The sequence below is a fragment of the Cajanus cajan genome, chromosome 6 (assembly GCF_000230855.2).
Source record: "Cajanus cajan strain Asha chromosome 6, NIPB_CcT2T_4, whole genome shotgun sequence".
In the NCBI taxonomy this organism is placed as follows: domain Eukaryota; kingdom Viridiplantae; phylum Streptophyta; class Magnoliopsida; order Fabales; family Fabaceae; genus Cajanus; species Cajanus cajan.
In genome coordinates this window covers 50798604-50820179 of record NC_138522.1, presented here as the reverse complement: position 1 = coordinate 50820179, position 21576 = coordinate 50798604, and the positions used below count along the sequence as shown (strand labels likewise).

At 31.2% G+C, this 21576-nt stretch overlaps 2 protein-coding genes across 2 annotated transcripts; one reads left to right on the top strand and one right to left on the bottom strand.

Moving 5' to 3' along the window:
* Positions 1–802: 802 nt before the first annotated feature.
* LOC109796298 (putative glycosyltransferase At5g25310) lies at positions 803–2323 on the bottom strand. The gene has a single exon (XM_083076408.1). It carries the CDS (start codon positions 2131–2133, stop codon positions 958–960), a length of 1176 nt encoding a protein of 391 aa, XP_082932534.1. The 5' UTR covers positions 2134–2323; the 3' UTR covers positions 803–957.
* A 5438-nt stretch (positions 2324–7761) lies between these two features.
* On the top strand, positions 7762–15396 carry LOC109797265 (synaptotagmin-4). The gene is made up of 13 exons (XM_083077497.1): positions 7762–8075; positions 8205–8311; positions 8401–8449; positions 8550–8670; positions 8947–9074; positions 9930–10031; positions 10304–10378; positions 11599–11678; positions 12480–12630; positions 12719–12949; positions 13235–13522; positions 13947–14060; positions 15027–15396. Exons 1-13 carry the CDS (start codon positions 7971–7973, stop codon positions 15171–15173), a joined length of 1698 nt encoding a protein of 565 aa, XP_082933623.1. The 5' UTR covers positions 7762–7970; the 3' UTR covers positions 15174–15396.
* Positions 15397–21576: the final 6180 nt, after the last annotated feature.

The following is a 21576-nucleotide window of genomic DNA, read 5'->3' as shown; positions in this document are numbered from 1 at the left end:
ATATTATAAATAAATTTATATATTAAAAGTCGTTAACTTAAGTAATTTGACACTTTAATTCAAATAATTTAACATTTGTGATTTTTAATTAAATATCATAACTTGATTTAACAAAAAAAAATTTAACCTATATTCAAAATTTAAATAACAAATTAAAAAATTTCAATTAATTTTTTATTTTGAAAATCAGTTCGGTTCAAATCAGCTAACATCACCACAAACCACCAAAAGTTATAGCTTTGGAGTATATTCAAGCCTCAAATTTTCATATATTATCAACAAATTGAACAAAAGACGATGCGTAGCTAGCTATAATGAGAAGGTGGCGCCCTGGCGGCGTTAGTTTCTTAAATGAAGAAAACTATCAAACTAACAGTATTTTTAAATTTAAATAAAATTTACAAAAAGAATGTTTGTAATATAAATCAAGAGTTAAGAGTTGAAACTCACCAAAAAAATAATAAATAGTAAAAAAAAAATGTTAGTAATCAAGTGTTGTTAACATTTCCTGTAAAAATTTTAAAAATACTTCCTTTATCTCTATATGTAAGACATTCTTTTTAAGATTTGTTTGCATATTTTTATAAGACTCTTTTGACTTTTCAAGTGATTTTTTACATTAATTACTTAAATTATAACTCTCTTATATGAGAGAACATCACTTGCACACATTAATTAATTAAGTGAAAAGAGTGAGATGGTAAGTTACAATAATTTTAGAAATAATTTTGAAAATTAGATAAATTATAAATTTAACACTAATGACTATTAACATTGTGATTGAGTTAAAAGTTTTACATTGTACTAGGGAGTTACATTACATGTTTCCGTTGAATACTATAAATGATCAACTTTCCAATTTAATGTGATCGTATTTGGAGCCTAAAATACTCTAAAAAAAGAAAAACACAAATCACTAAATATTTACTTAACTATATGCTTGAGAATGAGGACAAATTATCGGAGATCTATGTCTAATCTCCTGAGCCATATGGAATGTAAGATCATGTGAAAGACATCAAATCTCTTAGCCGGTTGATTCAGAGTAAAATGTCTCCTCACAGCCGTTACTCCATTCTTGAGCTTTCGGTACTCTCTCTCTGAAATTGCACTGAGCACCTCTTTCAACCTTGGAATATCTGAAACATCCACCTGCACTGAAAACCCCTCCCATCGCAGCACGTCACTGAAGGGAAGCGTATAATTCTTTGACAGGATAACGGGCACACATTCGGCGTAAATTGACTCCACGATTCTGGGGCTAGCCACTTCATACCCACTTGGACAAAGGCAGAACTTGGAATTGAGCATGAAGGAATAGTAGTCTAGGTCTTGGTCTTTCGGGAGATACTCGTAGACACGTATATCGTCGTCTCGGTTTTTCCAGTGGTGGAGCAGGATGGGTCGAATTGGGCCGTGCATGCCACCGGCGAAGAAGGCAGTATAGCGGCGTGGAGCATTGTCCGGTGGAGGTGAAAGGAGTTTAGGGGATACTTCGCCTCCGTGGAGGTGGATTTCCGGTAGAGGTACATCCTTTAGAGGGTTGAAGCCTTCAGAAGTGTTGGCATTGCATAAGACACGGATGGAGGTGTTGTAGAGGTAAGGGTTTCCGTCTGATGCATAAGGACCCTGCACGAATAATAAGACAACATATAATGCATGTTTTGGTTCGAGAGTTGTAACATAATTGAAACGTGAGATGTATGTGTGGAAATTCAAATAAAACATGAATGCATTAACATTAAATAGTGGAGAGGGATCGAGGAAAAGTTGTATAGAAAAGATTGAACAAACCCAATCATGACAAGCAACCATGAAGTGGTCGGCACCACGAGTTTTATTCCAGAAGGGGTACTTGGTAGATATCACTCTCACGAAATCAGAGACAAAATGCTTTAAAGGAGTTACGTCGTAAGAGTCTGGTGTATAGAGGTACTTGACCATCCATGTGACGCTGAATGGAAGAAAGTAAACGTGAGCCGCAGTGGGGTCGTTGGTCCTAAACCTCCCAACCCCATATTCCAACTCATGAAGGAACCTCCCTTCAATCGAGTATATGTCCTTGCACGGGCCGTCGTGAACAATTGGTAGGTCCCCATCTGGGTATACGTATACCTTAAATATCTTTTCCATCTCCAAGTAGCTCCTGCAATAATATATAACCACAAGAAGTTAATTAATTAACCGTTTTATTCCCTTTTTCCAAGAAAACTGAAATTTTCTTGCAGATATGTTGGTGGAACAACATGGTCCTATATGTCAGGACTTCGAGTATATAGCTATGGATTAAATATTAATTTTCAATGGATTTTGGCTATTGTGTACTGATGATCGGAATGTAGAAAGATTTATTTCTTCATTGTTTCTCTTCTTATTATTGCATAAATATGTTTAGCTGAACTAGTACACTTTTATATATATATATATATATATATAGGGAGCATATCAAGTGAGAAGAATTTATTGTGAGAAGGTGAGAAGGTTAAAATATAACCCTTAGATTAATTTTCTCTCATTTGATTAAATCCCAAATTTTCTCTCACTTGATTAATCTAAGGGTTATATTTTAACCTTCTCACCTTCTCACAATAAATTCTTCTCACTTGATATGCTCCCTATATATATATATATATATATATTTCTCCCTCCTTTTCTATTTTAATCATACCAAACACAAACTCAATTTTACTCATCTATTAATCCTATTTCCCCTTAATTTTCACATTTTCCATGCAACCAAACACAGTGTAACTCTAGGTATCTAATAGCATTAGGTGTGCCCTTGCTTCATCATATTTATTATTTAAGCATTTTTTTTTTCAAATTCAAAAGTGACATCACATGGCTTCTAATGCAAAAGTAATAATAATTTGGCAAGAGTAAACTCTAGGTATCTAATAGCATTAGGTGTGTGTCCTTGTTTCATCATTTTTATTATTTAAGCATTTTTTTTTCAAATTTAAAAGTGACATCACATGGCTTCTAATGCAAAAGTAACAATAATTTGGAAACAAAACGTTATTTATACACAAGAGATGCAGAATAGAAAGAGAAATATATTTTCCAATAAGTAATTATGTGATGTTGTTCTAAAAAAAAAAGAGTAATTATGTGATGAAGATAAATAAATAGGGAAAAGACAAATATGGATAAAGATTATTATAAAAATTAATTTCCTGTACGAATAACGTAAGTTATTCATTCAATTTTCTTTTTTTTAATAAACAAACTTTTATTTTCTTTATAACATTTATAAGCTGCATACTTAGCCTTGGATGTACAAATATAGCCATGTTATTCAGGGACACAATGTTAATGGTGACAATAGTACCATACAGCAAAGGATCTTTTTCGCATAAATTTTTATAAGTATAATGACTGTATGGAACTCTGAAAGCGAAAGTATGCTAGCGCATGCACTTCGCACCCCCTATCTCAAGCTATCTCTGTTGCAAGAACAAGAGAATTTATTGATCATAAATCAATAACATCATGACATGCCATATATGGGGGTCTCTTGTAAGCGAGAAATATTAATTAATTATATGATGATTTGGGATATATACCATCTTTATTTCAGCCAATTTCCATGTAACATGTAGTTAAAATTTTCAGTTTATCAGGAAAATTTGAGTACATCTAAGATTGGTGACTTCAAATTATACAATAATTTTTTCTCATTAGCAAAAGCAAGCCATGTGAATAAGATTTCTATGATTATTATTATTATTATTATTATAGGAAAAATTATAAATGGACACTCCATCCTCATTTAACACTTAGAAAAAAATTGTAAATATAATACAAGTTATAATTTGATAGGAAAAGCGAAATAAAAATAACAAATTATTATTATTGATGCTAATAAAATAGGATAGAAGAGTACTGGTAAAATATGCTAGGGTTACGATAAACAGTTCCAGCGGGAATGTCGTTATCGTGTGTTGTTGGCGTAGTGAGATTCTTTCCAGCTAAGCGCATTGCAGCTCTTGCTCGCGCTAGTCCTTCTTCTCGCTTTTCTTCTCTACTCTTCTCATTTCCTACTTCCCTCTGTTAACAACAACATAACATAATCATCATTCATCCATCCTATAAATACGCATAACATAAGTGCAACCTGCATATATATAGAAACAAATCAATGCAAACTAACACCGATCGATCCACAATAGATTAATATATAGTAATGCCTATCTTATGCGAAGAAAGAAACTAAAAATCTAACCTACATTGCAATTTTCTATAAGATTCAATTCACAGCTAGCATATATAATGAGAGTAGAGAAAATCAAAAGGCACACATATGCGTGAGAGATAGAGGAGTTTACGATTACGGTGTTATTTGAGTGAACGGCGTCTCCAAGAGCATGAAGTTGTTGAGTCTCGCCGGAAAGCTGTCTTCGAAGAGGAACGGAATATTCTAGATTGGATTCGGTGAATCTCATGAACTGCCATGGAAGTAGCCATTCAATGAGGATCAACGATGGAAAGAGCAACAAAATTCTGAATAGAAACAATAAGCGCCTTCGACAAATTTTCATTGTTTAATTTCTCTTTCTTTTTTTTTTTTTTTTTGAACTTTTGATCTTGTGCGTGTGTTTGTAGTAGATTGGTTGCTGAGAGAATGAAGTGAGGTGTGAAGATGAAGTATGTATGTGATACGAAATCTCTGTTTCAAACTTTGTGCAAGCAGTAGTGGATGGATGTAAAGTGTGAACTCACGCGGATGCAGCGACCAAAATGACTCTCTTGACCTCGCAAGTGTGTAAAGCACGTGATCAAAGTATCAAACACACATTTCTTACTCTAATTATTATCAAAAAGCTATAACTTCTTTTCCCGCTAAAACACGGTATGAATTTATTTTTTTTTTCCTCTTAAATTTCTGTGCAGGTTTAATTTGTGGGTGACGTCTACCATTTTTTTTTTATCACGTCTAGGATACTCTTTATCTTCCCTACTTTATTTCTATCCTTGTTAAATTTCTCAGTTAAATCCGTTTTAATTATTTTTTTAAGTGATAAAAGAATAAAAACAGAATAGATTTTGTATATATATTTGATTTTTATCAAACTAACTTATTTTAATATTTGATTTTTCTCTAGAAAAGGTTAAAAAAAAAATTATACACCTACACAAATTTTTTTATTTGTGTTAATTATTTTTTTGTTTGATTTTTTTTCATAAAATCTAATTTTAATTAATATTTTAACTATATATTGTATAAAACAAGTATTGTATTAAATTTTATAATAATTATTAACAACTATTATATTTTTATTTTTTGTCATGAGTATCTTCTTGCTCAACCAAATAATAATTTCATTGGCTCAAAAGTGTTTTTTTTGTATATAATAGGAATTGAATATGAGATTTCCTACTAAATAGATCATCCCATAATATATATGTTATTAGCTCATCTTATCACTACTAAAATTTCTCTTATTACATGCAACTTTTCCTGCGAATTTTTTATAAAAATTTGCAGGAAACGTTGTTCCTGCAAATTTTTCTGTGAAATTTTATTTGCAGGTAATACCTTCGTGGATAATATATTTTTGCGAATTTTAAAATTCGCAGGAAATTTTCTTGCGAAATTTTCTGCGAAAAAAATTCGCAGGAAAGTTTCCTGCAAAAAAAAATTTGCAGGAAATTTTCTTGCAAAAAAAAAATCGCAGGAAACTTTCTTGCGAATTTTTTCGCAAGAAATTCTGCAGGAATATTTTTTACGAAAAAATTAAAAAAAATTATTATAAATTCTATATTCTAAGAATTCATAATCTTTTATTTTAATGTCTCATACATAATCTTTTAAATTCTAAGATTGTAGATTACAAGTCTAACACTCAACCATACAATTCAACTTGTAAGGTAAGTGTTATTCTAACTTATATACTCTTTAATTGTTTTATTTTCAATCGATGTGGGACTTGAAGATTTATTAAAATATTAATCTTATTAATTTAAATATATTTTTTATTTTTCCTGCGAATTAAAATTTGCAAGAAAATCCGCAGGAAAAGTTACCTGCAAAATTTTTCTACCATTTAGTAAACATTACTTGCAAATTTATTTTTGCAAGAAATCTGCAAGAAACAAAATAAAATTCTTACAATATTTTCTGCAAATTTTTACCATGAAATTTTTTTTTCCATGATTATTAAAATTGTAGCAAAATTTGTAAGAAATATCTGTAAATTATTTTTTGTAGGAAAATTCGCAAAAAATTTCTGCGAATATTTTTTTGTAGGAAAATTCGCAAAAAATTTTCTGCAAATATTTTTTTGCAGGAAAATTCGCAAAAAATTTCTGCAAATATTTTTTTTCAAGAAAATTTGCAAAAAAATAACACTTTTCTAGTAGTGTATGTTACATTTTCAATTCAATCTATTAGATATAAAATGTTTGGAATGCAAGTATTATAAAACTAGTTAATAAACTAATTAATAAATATAAAATGACATAATAAGTTCTATACATATATATTTGAATTTATTTCTAATAATTTATTGTACACTAATTTTAATTTTTTATTATTATAAAAGAATGGTGGGGTTTTGATAGTTGTGTTTAATTCTTATCAAGTTAAAATGAAGGGAAAAAAACACATAAAAAGGGAGTAAAGTTAATTAATGAAGATAAATAAAAAAGTAACTTATTTATAAGCCATTAACCAATTAAAGTAGCTTATTAAAATAATCAAGTAATAAGTTATTAAAATAAACTTATTTATTAAATAAATTTATTTTAATAAAATCACTTATAAGTGTTTAAAGTGACTTTTTAAACATAACTATCGAGTGTGTTTAATAAAATTAACTCATAAACTAACAGAAACTTTATTGGTAAAATTTTGAAAAAACTCAAAGTTTATACCAAATTAGCTTATATTGTAGTCAAATACATAACGCAATCATATTGAATTTGAATTAAATTTTGGATCTATCTATATTGATTGAATGCTATCAAACTAATTAATAAGCTACTAAAATGATACATTTTTATTTAACCATTATAGAATGTTTATATTCATTATGTTATATATGTGCTTATTTTTATAAAGAGGCTAATCGGTCTCTAGAACTAATTAAAGAGAAACCCTGCAAAACTCCTTGAGAAAGAAGCAAGTGTGACACCTTATTTCAGTATGGTTATAACTTATAACATTTTGAACAGCGGATCCTCATGGATTTTCTTAATTTTTCTTTCTTTCTAGAAGTTCCTTTCAAATTAATATTTCAAGTAAACAAGCAAATTAGTGAATGTCGTTCACTTGGTTTTACTACTCCTAAATATAAACTTCACCGTACGCATAACTTGGACCGCACAGTGGAACTTGATTATTATTGAAACTAGACAAAAGAAAAAGATTTTCTTGGATCTTGGTGTAGGCATCAGACAAGAGATAAAAAGTTTTTAAAAAATTTATATATAAAGAAAAATAATTTTAAAAAAAAGTATTTTATTATATATTTTTACTATTTAGGTGTCTAAATATCACGATCCTAAAGAAATCATTTGTTACCCTTTGCTTCTTTAACAAGATTAAAAACAGGGGAAGTTAGAAAGAAGGCGAAGAAACAATAGAAGGAAAGGTAAAGAAAAGCACATGTTACTTTATTCATTAATTGGACAATACTCATCTATCATATCGGTTCAACTAACACATGGATTACTTTGTCAATAATCAATGAATGTTCACATTATTTATATAATAATAATAACACAAATTTGATTAATTAGTTAGTTAATTAATAATTCTCACAAATCTAGTTTAGTTCAGCCTTGATTACCCGCGCCTCAACGTAACATAACGTAACTAACTAATATACAGACACATCCTCTCTCTCTCTCTCTCTCTCGTGTTCCAACAAACATGGCCTGAAAACCATGCACGAGCTAAGCAACAAATTAAGGCAAAGCAGATTCGCGATTCGCATTGGCCGTAGCGGTTAATTTCCCTTGCGAAGATGGGATTCATGAGCGGCATGTTCATCGGTATCGCCATTGGTATTGGTTTGATCGTTGCTTTCGCTCGTCACGAAAGCGTCCGATCCAAGCGTCGCAAAGATTTGGTACATCCACGTTCATCTCATTTTAACCGTTTCTTTCATTCCATAATAATAATAATGTGAATCTTTTACATGTCGTTTACTTGATCTCACCGTGCGCGTCGTGGTGTGATTTTCGTGAATCGTTTTTAGGCGAAGACGATAGCAGAGTTTGCGAGAATGACGGTGGAAGATTCCAGAAAACTTCTGCCTCCTAATTTCTATCCGTCTTGGGTGGTCTTCACTCGGAGACAGAAGTTGAGTTCATGTACACACTTTTTTCTTATTACGTACTGGACTTTCAATTTTGATCTGGCTTCTGACATTAATTTGTTCATTATCTGCAGTTAAATTGGTTTAATAGCTTACTCAATAAGATTTGGCCGTACGTTAATGAGGTATTTTACTTTTGTTTTTCATTTATTGAATTTCTTGTTACATATTCGTTGAACGTGTTTATGGATCTAGACTTTTGATGCAATGTGGAAATATGCACAGGCAGCGTCGGAGTTGATAAAAAGCAATGTGGAACCCATTCTTGAAGAATATAAACCCGTTATTTTGTCTTCTCTCACCTTCTCCAAGTTGACCCTTGGCACTGTGGCTCCACAATTTACAGGTTCGGTACATTAATGCGAATATTGTCATTTATGTTTATGCCTAATGGGTAGTCCTTTTTATTTTGTACTTGAATGCTCTGTTTGATATGCTTGTCATTGGTTAATAATGTAAGGATTTGAATACTTTGACAATTTTGGCTCATGCTTATGGATTTCTCCTGTCTCTTTATGTTCGCAACCAAGTTGAACAAAGTGAACCAGATGATGATCTTCAATTTATTAAATTGTTGCTCATCCTTGTAATATTGCAAACTTTAACTGCTTGAAATTTCTAGGAGTTACAATTGTTGAAGAGGACAGTGGAGCTGGTGGGGTGACCATGGATCTGGAGATGCAGTGGGATGGTAACCCGAATATCGTCCTTGACATTAAAACAAAAGTTGGTGTTAAACTTCCTGTACAGGTCATACACAAATCATTGCCCACTTATGACATTTTTGCAGGCCGATTATATTTATATAATTAACACAGTTGTGCAAAGTAGTACACTTTAATTTGCCACTCATTTTATTTTGTTGGCAAAACACTGACCCTAAATTCAATCTATGTTAGTATAGCTTTGTGCATTAATTTTAAGTTTTCATTATTTTTCAAAGAGGAAGAGATATTAAGGAACCTTTTTGACTCATGAAGAGATAAATTTATTTACACTACAATATTTGATATAGTCCATCTCGGTTCATTTTCTTTCCTTTTATTATCAAGAATAAGTTGCGTTTTTCAAGCTATAAATTCCTCGCACCTGATTATGCCATGAAGTTTATTTGTCAAATTTTATGTTGCTATTGTTCAATAAATAAATGCTTGGTAATGTACTTCCGGTCAACCACAAAATAATGTACCGAATAAGATTGCCTTTTCAGATTATTATCTAAATGCTATGTCGTATAAAAAATAACTCTGCACTACTTTTTTTAAAAACGTTGCAAATTAAAAAAAGGCTGTCATGCTAGTTCTGATGAATATTATCAACTTTCAACTATATTATTTATCTATCTACACAAGTTTGTCTCCCTACGCTTTAAAGAAATGCATATTTCAGTGCATATGTCTCTGTTTTTTAATACAAACACCAGACATATTCACTTAGGCCTCTCCTTTCTTTACCAAAAGATTTGCATACTGTTCATGATGAATAAGGTGAATAGTTCAACTCAATCTTTTTAGTAGTATCATTAATAACTGCATATGTCAACTTTTATTTTAAGTTATTCCTTATCATTCTATTCTTCTCTTTCCTGGCAATTTGTTTATATAGGTAAAAAATATTGGATTCACTGGGGTTTTCAGGTTGATCTTCAAACCACTAGTGAATGAGTTCCCTGCTTTTGGAGCTATTTGTTTTTCCTTGAAAGAAAAGGTGTGTTACATTGTCTAGTTACATATGCCTTTTGTCTTTTGCCGGGAAGATTAAGGGTAATTTACATGAGATTATATAACGGTATCTCTGCTCTTTGATGTCAAGTAACTGGAAACGAACATAGCTTCAGGGCGTGTCAAGCTGTCAGCAACAAAATGCAGATTCGTACTTGGGATATAGCTTTTTGATGTCAATGGGGCTTGTTCAAATATGCATAAATTACAAAATAGAACTATTTTTAAATTTCTTCCTTTTCTTTGTTCTGCCAACAGAAAGATCTGGATTTTACTCTTAAGGTTGTTGGTGGCGATCTATCATCTTTACCGGGGGTATCTGATGCTATAGAGGTATAAGGAAATTATATCTTTATGGTGCTTTTGTTATTCCTTTAATTTTTATTTGTTTGTTGATGCTATATTACAAAATAATGAGCCATGTAGCTAATCTTCATGTTTAACAGGATCTCCTAGTTATAAACTAATTACCAGGCATTATAATATTTTCGTTCAGTTTGATAATCTATAGATCGTTTTGTGGTTTCACAAATTTTAATGGGTACTATTTATATCATTGAAAATCTTTATTATTATTATTATTATTATTAGAGGAATTGAAACACTTCATATTTATTATTATTAGAGGAAGTTTATTATTATTAGAGGAATTAACACTTCATGTCTCTAATAATTATAAATAGACAGAATATTAGAAAGTTGTATATAATTATTTAAAAAAAATTATATTTAAGTATAAAAATCCACTAAAAAGTGAAAATAAAAAACAGTTATATATCTTACTATTTCATTTATAATAATTAAAAATTATTATTATTATTATTATTATTATTATTACTATTATTATTATTTTGATATTTTTAAGAAAATATTTGGTACACGAATATTTTTTTTATTTTTTTTAGAGAATATGACAATGAAAATGTTATTGTATTTTATTTGTTTATTTAATACAATAAATATCATGAATTTTTAAGTAATATTTAAAAATGATTCTCAGGATTTATGATTATTATGAATTATTATTTTTAAATATGAAAAAATTTGTTGTATTTTCCTAGAGGTATTGCTCATACTTCTTTTACTCTCTTTTCCATTCCAAGAATCTCTCTTTTGAAGTTTTTGTAAGTCTTTATTGAGTGTGTTCCAAATTCTTAATAGAGAGTGCTAATTAATCCAGATACATTGTATTTAGAACGTGGTGAACTATAATCAAGAACTAAATATGTTCTTAGTTTTATTTTTTTTTTAATTTTTGATTTTAACCTCTAAACAATTGTTTTACTAATTTTAACCCTCAAATTTTTTATCAATTTTTACTTTTGGTCTCTAGCATAAAAAATTTTGTTCAAAGAAAAAACTTTCAAAAACTAAAATCAAATAAAATTTACTGAAAGACTAAAAAAATAAAAAGTTAACAGAAATTCAAAGATTTATTATCAACTACCTCATTTAGGCATTATTATAATTCGCATTGCATTGTCAATATTCAATAGCTTTTTAATTCATTCAGGACTCTAATTTGGTAATAAACTCCTCTGTTATTTATTAAGGAAACAATTAGAGACGCCATTGAAGACTCTATAACTTGGCCAGTACGCCAAATTATACCAATTTTACCGGGAGATTACAGGTATGTAAAAGTTCGTTCTCACTTTCTTTCCAAACGTGGAAAATATTTTTTTTTATTAAATTTATGTTTTGGGAAGTTAAAAATTGGGCGCTGATAATTAATGATACAAGGACAATATTTTGGATCGAACGGGACATTTTTAGTGACTGGAACCTATATTTTAATGGCAAAGTTGCAAACAAATTCATAAGCATGTGCAATTCCGCTTCACCTGTCCATTAAGAGCTAGACAGTAGATGCTTCTAGAAGTAATTGTAGGTAATATAGTCTGATTTCACTAGGTTGGCAAAATGAAAACCACAGATGAATGCTTAGTCACCGTTTTCTTTGGTGTGTGGGGGGAAGAAGGGTTGGTTGTTATAACAGCTGTTAGAACTATTGATGTAATCCAACAGCAACTACTTACCTTAATGGAGTTGGGGAATGTTTTGAAACTAAAATGTAAAAAATTGTTTGAAAGTAAAATTTCTACCTTACGGTGTCATTACCGGAAAGAGGTTATCCAATCTAGGTTTGACGATTTAAAATTAAAACGTATGCTGATTCAGTGGTTCACCCATTTTCTTTTTGAACTTTGGGCATGGTTTCGTGTTAATGAAACCTATATTAGAGAGTTGCTGCCTTGATTACTGGTGGGTGTTTATTTCATTCAATTTCGGCATGGTAAACTAATTGTGTCATGGTTGCTCGATCGGTGTTTATGTCTTTCTGTTTTCGTTCCAAATCCTTTTTTTGTAGCATTGCCATTTGAGTATCATATTTATGTATTTGAGTGCGTGTGATTGTTTCTTCCTCTCGCAGTAATCTAGAGTTGAAACCGGTTGGAATACTAGAAGTAAAACTAGTGCAAGCAAAGAACTTATCAAATAAAGATGTGATTGGGAAATCCGATCCTTATGCTGTTGTATTTGTACGCCCGCTTCGTGACAGAACCAAAACCAGTAAAATAATCGTAAGACAGCCTTCCTTTCCGATGGAAGCTTACTTTTCTTTTATTTATGGTTGTGTGTGGTTGTAATCCAACTGCTGGGCGTGTTCAGAACAACCAGTTGAATCCAATATGGAATGAGAACTTTGAGTTCATTATTGAAGATGCGTCAACGCAACACTTGACCGTAAGAATTTTCGATGATGAAGGCATTCAGGCTTCTGAGCTTATTGGCTGTGCCCAAGTTTCGCTGAAGGATCTTGAACCTGGTAAAGTCAAGGATGTATGGCTTCACTTGGTTAAGGATTTGGCGGTCCATAGAGATAACAAGTACAGGGGTGAGGTAAGGTAGTATATTCTTAGCATCTTTGAAACATTCAATCTGGCATTCTAGCTGATCAATGCCAATAGCCAATTTGTTTAGAACTTGGCCCGGTGGCATGCGTAGATTATTAAACCAAGGTGCTATCAAGTTTATTAATTGATGAACACTCCCTAAATTCTGGCCGTTTCTTCGATACTTGTCGTTTGTGTTTACTTATAGTATTCTACTCGTACAAATTCGTATTATAGGAATTCATAAGTCTTCTTGAGCTTTCTGTCATTTTCACATATATACACCATGTAGGTGCACTTGGAGCTCTTGTACTGCCCATTTGGAGTCGAAAACAGCATTAAGAACCCTTTTGACCCTGATTTCTCATTAACCTCGTTCGAGAAGACCCTCAAGAGTGGACCTGGTGACGCAGAGGCTGAGGATACAAGGACACGTAGGAGAAGCAACGTGATTATAAGAGGGGTTCTGTCCGTGACAGTGATTTCAGCTGAAGACTTGCCAGTAGTGGACTTAATGGGAAAGGCTGATCCATTTGTTGTCCTTATGTTGAAAAAAACTGATAAAAAGCTCAAGACCAGAGTAAGATTTTGGACATTTTTCACGGCATTTGCTCTATTAGAGTTTTTTTTATTATTAATTTCAAGAATCACATAACCCCAGGCGTGTGGTTCAGCGGTAGGAGTTGATTCACGCTTAAGCAAGGTCAGGGGTTCGAATCCTACCTTGTGTATGCAGTCGCGTTAGCGAGGAGATTAGTCACTGCTGTCGGCGGTGGATACTCCAGGAACGAACCTTAAAAAAAGAAAAAAATTTCAAGAATCACATGATTAATTCAAATGATTGAATCGATTAGAATCTTGAAGTAGTTTAATTTGAAAGGCAATTAGTTAAAAATTTGTTTTGAATTTACTTGCCAAACACAGATATTTTTAATTGATTCCATATACACGCACTGATTTATATATACTTATAATAGATTGAATAATCTTTATTGTATTCTCAGGTTGTAAATGAATCCCTAAACCCAGTTTGGAATCAAACATTTGATTTTGTTGTGGAGGATGGCTTACACGAAATGTTAATTCTTGAAGTCTACGATCACGACACGTTTGGCAAGGTGATTCTTGAATTTTTCTCATGAGTTTGTTTTTTTTTACTTCTAAGTGCTGCTTGAGTTGGTAACCTCATTCAATAACCTCTAACATTGTCGATAATATTTTGATACCCACCTTTCTTTGGCTCCTCTAGAGCAGTTTTGATAGCTGATGTTTGTGGTTTTATAAATTGAGCAATCATTGCTTAAATTAATAAGCAAGAACGAAATTGACCACTTTCTCTTATTAGTTTTTTTTTTATTTTTTATATTTGTTAGTATGTGATTTGATCATGTTTGTCTGCGTGTTTGGATATTTTTTTTCAAAAGTATTTTTAAGAGAGAAAAATAACAAAAAAAAAAAGAATAGATTTTTAAAATTTTTTAATTAATTTATGTATAAATTAATTTTGTAGAAGTTTTTTTAATATAAATTCTTCCAAAATCTTGTTTTTTTTACTCATAAATAAACTAGTTTTAACTTTAAGGAGAAAATTATTTCAATTTTTCTTTTTATATTTTTTTATAGAAGTGTTTTTGAATAAACTTATCCAAACAAATTTTTAATAAGTTGTGAGTCATCAAAATATTAAATTATTTTTTGTGATTGATAGATAGAAAAGAATTAGGGGGAGAGAAAATAGATAGTGAGAAAATAAGAAAAAAAAATTGATAAAAATGAAATAGAAATAAGTACGATTAATTATCATCCATATTTTTAGGATAAAACTTGGATACAATTGATTTTAGTATTTTCCCCTATAAAAATTTGAAATTTATCTCGCTAATTTATGTTGACGTTTAATAAAAAGTTGTTATATATTATTAAATAAAATAAAAACTTTATTTTTAATTGGAAAAATAATGCCAAAAGCATATGTAGAACTGCATTTAAATTTTGTTAATCATCTTTTTAATATTATATTATAATAATGCATTTCTTAAATCAGTATCAAATTGAGTGTTTTCGTAAATGCATGGTTATTTCAGGAAAAAATTGGAAGAGTGATCTTGACTCTGACTAAGGTCATCTTAGAAGGGGAATACAGTGAAACCTTTCCCCTAGATGGAGCTAAATCTGGAAACATTTCTTTGCATTTGAAGTGGGCTGCACAGCACAAGTTCCGGGATCCTTAGAGGTCTATTTTACGTATTTATTTTAGTTTATATTTCAATACATTATAATTATTTTGTTGATTTAGATTTGGCAAACTTCAGTTTTTCATTGATCCGTAGCCTCAAATGGAGAAAATGAGTATGTATCAACAAAGAAAAGCATTACATTCCAGTGTAAATATTGGCCATTCATATTATATTACATTATTTTTGTTTTCTTAAAAAAATAATTTAAATTCAAGGAGATCATCTTAGAGTATTACTAAATTACATATATTAAATTAATTATTCACGTTAACGTAATGGTTAAAATATTTATGACGGAGTACCAAAAGTATTTTGATATAATCGTGAATACATTTTAGATTTGATTTGATTTAGGTTCGATGATTATGTATTTATGTTGAAACCATTATTAATTTATTTTTATTTTTTTTAACTTTTTAGACAATAAACTTCATTGTTTAGAAATTACCGTAGAATTCTATAATGATTCCCCCCCTTAATTACTACTAGGAAACAGTTTAATAATTAAGCAATTTATATAATCAGAAAATAGGTTCTCTTCATTTCTTCCATTTTCTAAATTTAAAAAAAATAAATTAAAGTTAATATATATTTTAAGAAAAGCCACATTTATATTTTAAAATTTTAATAAAAATAATAATAAAATGAAGTTGACTATATTTTAAGAAAAGTCACATATTTACTTTTAAAATTTTAATAACGAAAGAAAAAGAAATGAAGAGGATATTTCATATCAAAAATCTAAATTCAGGACACGTTCTGGGCTGCCACCAGACTTACGTCCAGTCGTACACGATGACATTTTACAAAAATTAGCTGTTAAGTAGTTAATGGCTGTGAAGGTATCACAGCGTAAAAGAGAAGGTATCTCAAATAAGCTGATTTACAAACTATTTTTCAATGAAAGTGTTTTCAAGAAATTTACGTAAAGGAAATTGTTTAGAAGTTATTACCACTTTCATATATTATATTTTATTAACTATTATTTTCATATTTTTAGAAATATCAGCATTAAAGTTAGTATGATATGATAAGAACTAGATTAAAAAAAAAAATACATGTATGTGCAATAATAAAAAAATTTAAGTGTAAAAAATCATTATTTTAATATTATTACTAAAACAAATAATAATAATAATAATAATATAAAGAGAAAATAAGTTATGTTTACATCATGTATATTAGTGCCATTTAATTATAAACTATGGTATTAATAAATTTATTGACTTTTATTATAAATAATAAGTAAAAAAAAGTTATATAAACAGGGAGTTATGATATAAATAGTGAATTATAATAGTTTGATGGTGCATGAGTGTATACTGATTGAAGTGTAATATAAAATGATGATCGATGCATATGATGAGAGGAAGAAATGAACCATAGTGAATTACGTGGTCCACTCAGCTGAATGGTTGCTGGTTGTGTTGATCATGAAGACTGATAGTTGTACACTGTACTACTACTTCCTTCCCTTTCCCTTTCCCTTTCCCTTCTCATTCTAGTCCTTTCCACACAACTTCCATTCTCATGGATGACCCTCCCAACCCCAAACAACGCCTCTTAACTCTCCTCAACGCCCTCCAAGAAGCTTCCAATCACCTCCACACCACCACCACCCCTTTCTCCTTCCTCTTCAAAACCGATTCCCGCGCCGCCATCGACGCTCTCCTCGACCTCGAAACCAAGGCCCACGCCGCCTTCTCCTCCGACCCAAACCTCCGCACCCTCTCCCACACCCTCTCCTCCCTCCGCACCCAAATCGAAAACCTCCACAAGTTCCAAGGCTACTCCCCCCGATCGCTCCTCACCCGCCACCTCACCCTCCACAAAATCTCCCACCTCGCCCGCACCCTCCACGCCCAAATCCAATCCTACCTCGACCGCCTCACGCTTCGCGACCTCGTCCACGCCCTGCAACACCCTTCCCCCGAGGAAGACCAACAGCAGATTGACGCTCTGCTGGACTTCCGAGAGAGGCTCTCCCGGGGCTTCGATTTAGGGTTCCAGGATTTGGTCCTGAGGGCGAAGGTGTTCACGCTTCTCGAGTGCGTCCTCTTCCAAAGTTCCTATTCGGAGCGGGTTAAGGAAGAAGCGGCTATGGCAATAGCCGCGTTGGTTAAGTTTAACAAAAACGTGTTCGTGGGCCTGGTGCTGATGGGCCCAACCATAAGAGCCCTAATAGCGATGGCATCGAGCTGCTCGCTGCGGGTCTTGGCGGAGCTGATTAGGTTCATTCGGAGCCCGTTAGTGGACGAGATCCTGTGCGGCGGGGAGATCCCGAGGATTTTAGGGTTTCTCCGATCGCGGGATTTGGGGGTGCGCGTGGCGGCGTTGGAGTGCGTGATGGAGCTCGGGTACATTGGGAGAAGGGAAGTGGTGGAGGCGATGGTGCAGCGGGGGTTGGTGGAGACTCTTATGGAGTTGCAGAGAGGGGGGTGTTGCGAGAGTGAGTGTAATTCTGCTTTTGAAAGTTGCGTTTCAAGGTTTGCAGTTGAGGTGGAGGTGGGGGAGGGGTTGAGCGCAGAGGAGAAGAGAGATGTTAAGTTGGAGATTCTTAGGATCGTGAAGGAAGCTTCTGAATCTGAGGCTGAGGCTGCCTCTGTTAGTGCGGAAATACTGTGGGGTTCTTCGCCTTGAATCAGACTAACTTACTGCTTTTGTTTGCCGGCTTAGTTAGGCTTAGGCCACTTCTTTTGGTTGAGTGCTGTTGTCCACCGTGAAACTCATCAAAACATAATTCATTTCTGTGTATAGTACTATACAATAAGAGCCACACACAACTAAATTTGTTACTTTATGTTTCATTCATTCTTCATAACATTTTTCTCTGCTTCCATGAGCCCCTCTTATAATTCATTTCGTATCAAATTGGTTTTCAAGTTCACATTTTATTAGGTTGACTTTAGTACTTAAGTTTACATTTTATTCTTTTATTTTCATCATTTTACAAATTTAATCGCAATTTTACAAATTGACTTCTTCCATCATTATTAGTATTCATTAAATCATGTAATTTCTTTTAACAACAATATTCATAATTTTTAATGGATTTTTTTAAAAAAAATTAATTAATCACTTTTAATAAAGTCTCTTATAATAATTAAAAAAAAAACATGACTAATTTAAAATTATGTCACTTATGTTATAGTTCACTTCGTAAACATGTTCTATGAAGTCATACAAATAATAATAATAGAAGAAATCATTGATAGTTTTTTATTTTAGATGATTATAAAAGTGTTACTTTAAATGAATTTAAGGTATATTTCGAGAAAAAAAATCTCTAAAAGCACTTTTTGGAAAATATGAAAGAAAAATAAAATAAACTTTTTATAAGTTAAAATTAACTTATGTGTAAACTAATTCATAAAATTAGCTTTCTGAAGAGAAAAATATGAAAGAAAAATGAGTTGTGTTTGTATGTGTATTCTATAAATTTAAGGGATTTCAAATTTTTGGTATTAAGATTTTTTGTGTATATAGATGAATAAAATCAAATAAAGAAAATTACGTGAAATCTAAACTAACTTCATGTAAAATAAAATTTGGAGGATTCTTTTATTTAACAAATGTCGAACTAGATCTACCTCTTCATCTGATCAACACAAAAGTAATAACATTGCTTTTTCTATGAGTCCTTTTGCAATACATTTGTCAATCACAAACTAAGAACTCTCTAATATTGGTGATAATATCTACATGTTTATATGTCTTGAACAATCAATTTGCACATACTCATGAATGGTAAAGATGACAATTACATGATTCAACTCACAAAATAAATTTAAACCCCTCTTCCCCACACAGACACAATCTCGCCTCCAAAGTAATAAGTTGTGCACGTATGGGGATTCCTCCTTCAAATGAGTTCGCAAATCCCCATTTCTATCTACTAACAACATCCTTCACCACTCCACCAATCCCCATCACTCAAGAATTTTTTAACCAACTTTTATCAACATTCAACTTGATAAAGGGATAATCTGGTGGACTCTATTTGACACGTTGTTGCCAAAAAGACTTAGACCTCAAATAGAGTATATTATATGATATATCTAATGTAATATTTCTCACAACATAATTCACAGCCCACGACTGATTTGTCTTAAAGACCATATGGTTTTATAAATGCCAAATTCACCATGCCCCAACTGTCAACCTTGCTACATCTGGATTATTAACCAAGTTCTTAAACCATAATAAACTACTCATAGTAGAGAAAAAATAGGATGGCATATTCCTTATTCGCATCCAAAATTCTCTCAAATGAGGGCAGAAACGCACGCACAACACGTAGTATAGATTTCATCCCATGTGAACATCTCATGGAAGCTTACTCAAAGCTAAATCATTATACAGTTGAACCTCATTAACTAAAAGGGCATTATGCAGACCCTGCCAAATAAAGAACATATTCTCTAGTATAGACAGCTTCTTAAGCCATTTGCATTATGATGTTTTCGTAGTTTGTCCCTCTGTGCATAATGATTGGAATCTCATTATTGCAATATAGTTACATGATGGGTCACCCATCCATTTAAACATGTCAATCTTTGTCAAATTCATAGGTATATGCACTGATAAAATGCGATCAACCACCTCTTGAGGGAGTAATGTGTACAAATTGTTCAAGTTGTAAGAAGCCTTATGCTAACATTCAACAACTTTGGTCTCAAAATAGATAATGTGTATGTCTCACTCTCAATCAATCTTCATACCAAAAAGAAGAACTTTTTGAACCAAGACAAGAAGCAAAGTCATCCTTAAGAAACAATAATGCTTTAAGAATGTTTGCCTAGATACAGTGACGGATCCAGAAATTTTAGATAGTGGAGGCAGTATTTATTTATATATTAATAATATTAAAAATTTTACATATAAATTTAAAAAGTATAAATATATATTATAATTATTTTTTACAAGTTTTTATAATTATGATTATGATTAAGGATGAAAATAAGTTAGATTAGACTATGCTATATTATAATTTAGTAGGTATGAATTTAACCTTTTTTTGTAAAAAAAAATAATATGTCTTAAAAATGATTTATTTATTTATCATAGATATTTTTTATGTTTGATTAAAACTACAATCCTAAAAATATACTTTATAACAATTTAATACTAATAAAAATATAAAAATAAATATATTAAATTGTATAAAAATCAAGTTTAATTTATTAATAATATAAACATGTTTTTAATATATAATATAATATTTTAGATGATAATTTATTTTAAAACATATTTTATAATAAAAATTTAAAATAGAGCATAAATCTTCCAATCTTTTCTATTTTATTTTTTTTAATTAATGTATCCAATCTTACAATCTTTACTATTTTGATTTTTTTAATCAATGTATACATAAATATAAAGTACAAAAAGTAAACATATATGCCACAAATTTTATTTTATCAAAAATTAAAATTTTTAAAAAAATTAAATTGTTATTAAAGAGTATTTTTTATCATATAAGAACTAATCTCCTTCAAAAGTTTGATAAATATCAAATAAATGAACAACTCTTTTAAATTTATATTTTATACATATGATAATTTAAATATATATTTATCTTATTAGATATAATTTTTATTTTTAAAAATATATTATTTTTTTGAATATATATATATATATATATATATATATATATATATATATATGTGTGTGTGTGTGTGTGTGTGTGTGTGTGTGTGTGTAAAATGGTAGTGGGGGCATGTGCCCCCACTCTCCTCTTAATGGATCCGTCAATGCCTAGACATATGATTATTTGCACTATTCTACCCCAGCCAGCACCAAGTGACCTCTCAAATATTTATCTTGCAAGACCTGCACCCAAGGCTTATGTGGTGAACTCAACAACTCTCATATCAACTTACTAAGAAGGATTATGTTCACTAGCCGTGATTCTTGTATGTTTAATCCATCACAAGTGGTTGAGTGGTCATGGACCATCCCACCAAAGATTAGAATCGAGAGCTGCAATTTTTCGCCCACAACATTGATCAACACGTTTTGTTAATAATGTTGCAGATACCTTGCGAAAATAACATACACTACATATCATAAATAGGAATTGAGGTTAATGTGGACTTGATGAGACATAACTTACCAGTTTTTTTCAATAACCTTCATTTTCAGTCGGTTAATCTCTCATTCACATGATCAACGACATGCTCCAAATCCCACAACTTAGCTATTCCTTAAATCATTGGCATACCCAAATACTTTCCCATGCAATGGTTATGGTATATATTTAGAATTTTTTTTGAAACATCTCATTCTCGGGCTTCCCATCTTCCTAGACGCTATGAATTTAAACTTGTAACATTTTACCTTCAAATTTGACGTAACACAAAATCCCTCCAAGGTTGAAGTTACCAGTTTCACATGT

Bases quoted from the DNA above. Each gene is read 5' to 3' on its own strand.
- LOC109796298 (XM_083076408.1), bottom strand. From the start codon at position 2,133: ATGGAAAAGATATTTAAGGTATACGTATACCCAGATGGGGACCTACCA.
- LOC109797265 (XM_083077497.1), top strand. From the start codon at position 7,971: ATGGGATTCATGAGCGGCATGTTCATCGGTATCGCCATTGGTATTGGT. The intron at 12,950-13,234 runs GTAAGGTAGTAT...TACACCATGTAG, and splicing joins ATAACAAGTACAGGGGTGAG to GTGCACTTGGAGCTCTTGTA. The intron at 14,061-15,026 runs GTGATTCTTGAA...TGGTTATTTCAG, and splicing joins ATCACGACACGTTTGGCAAG to GAAAAAATTGGAAGAGTGAT.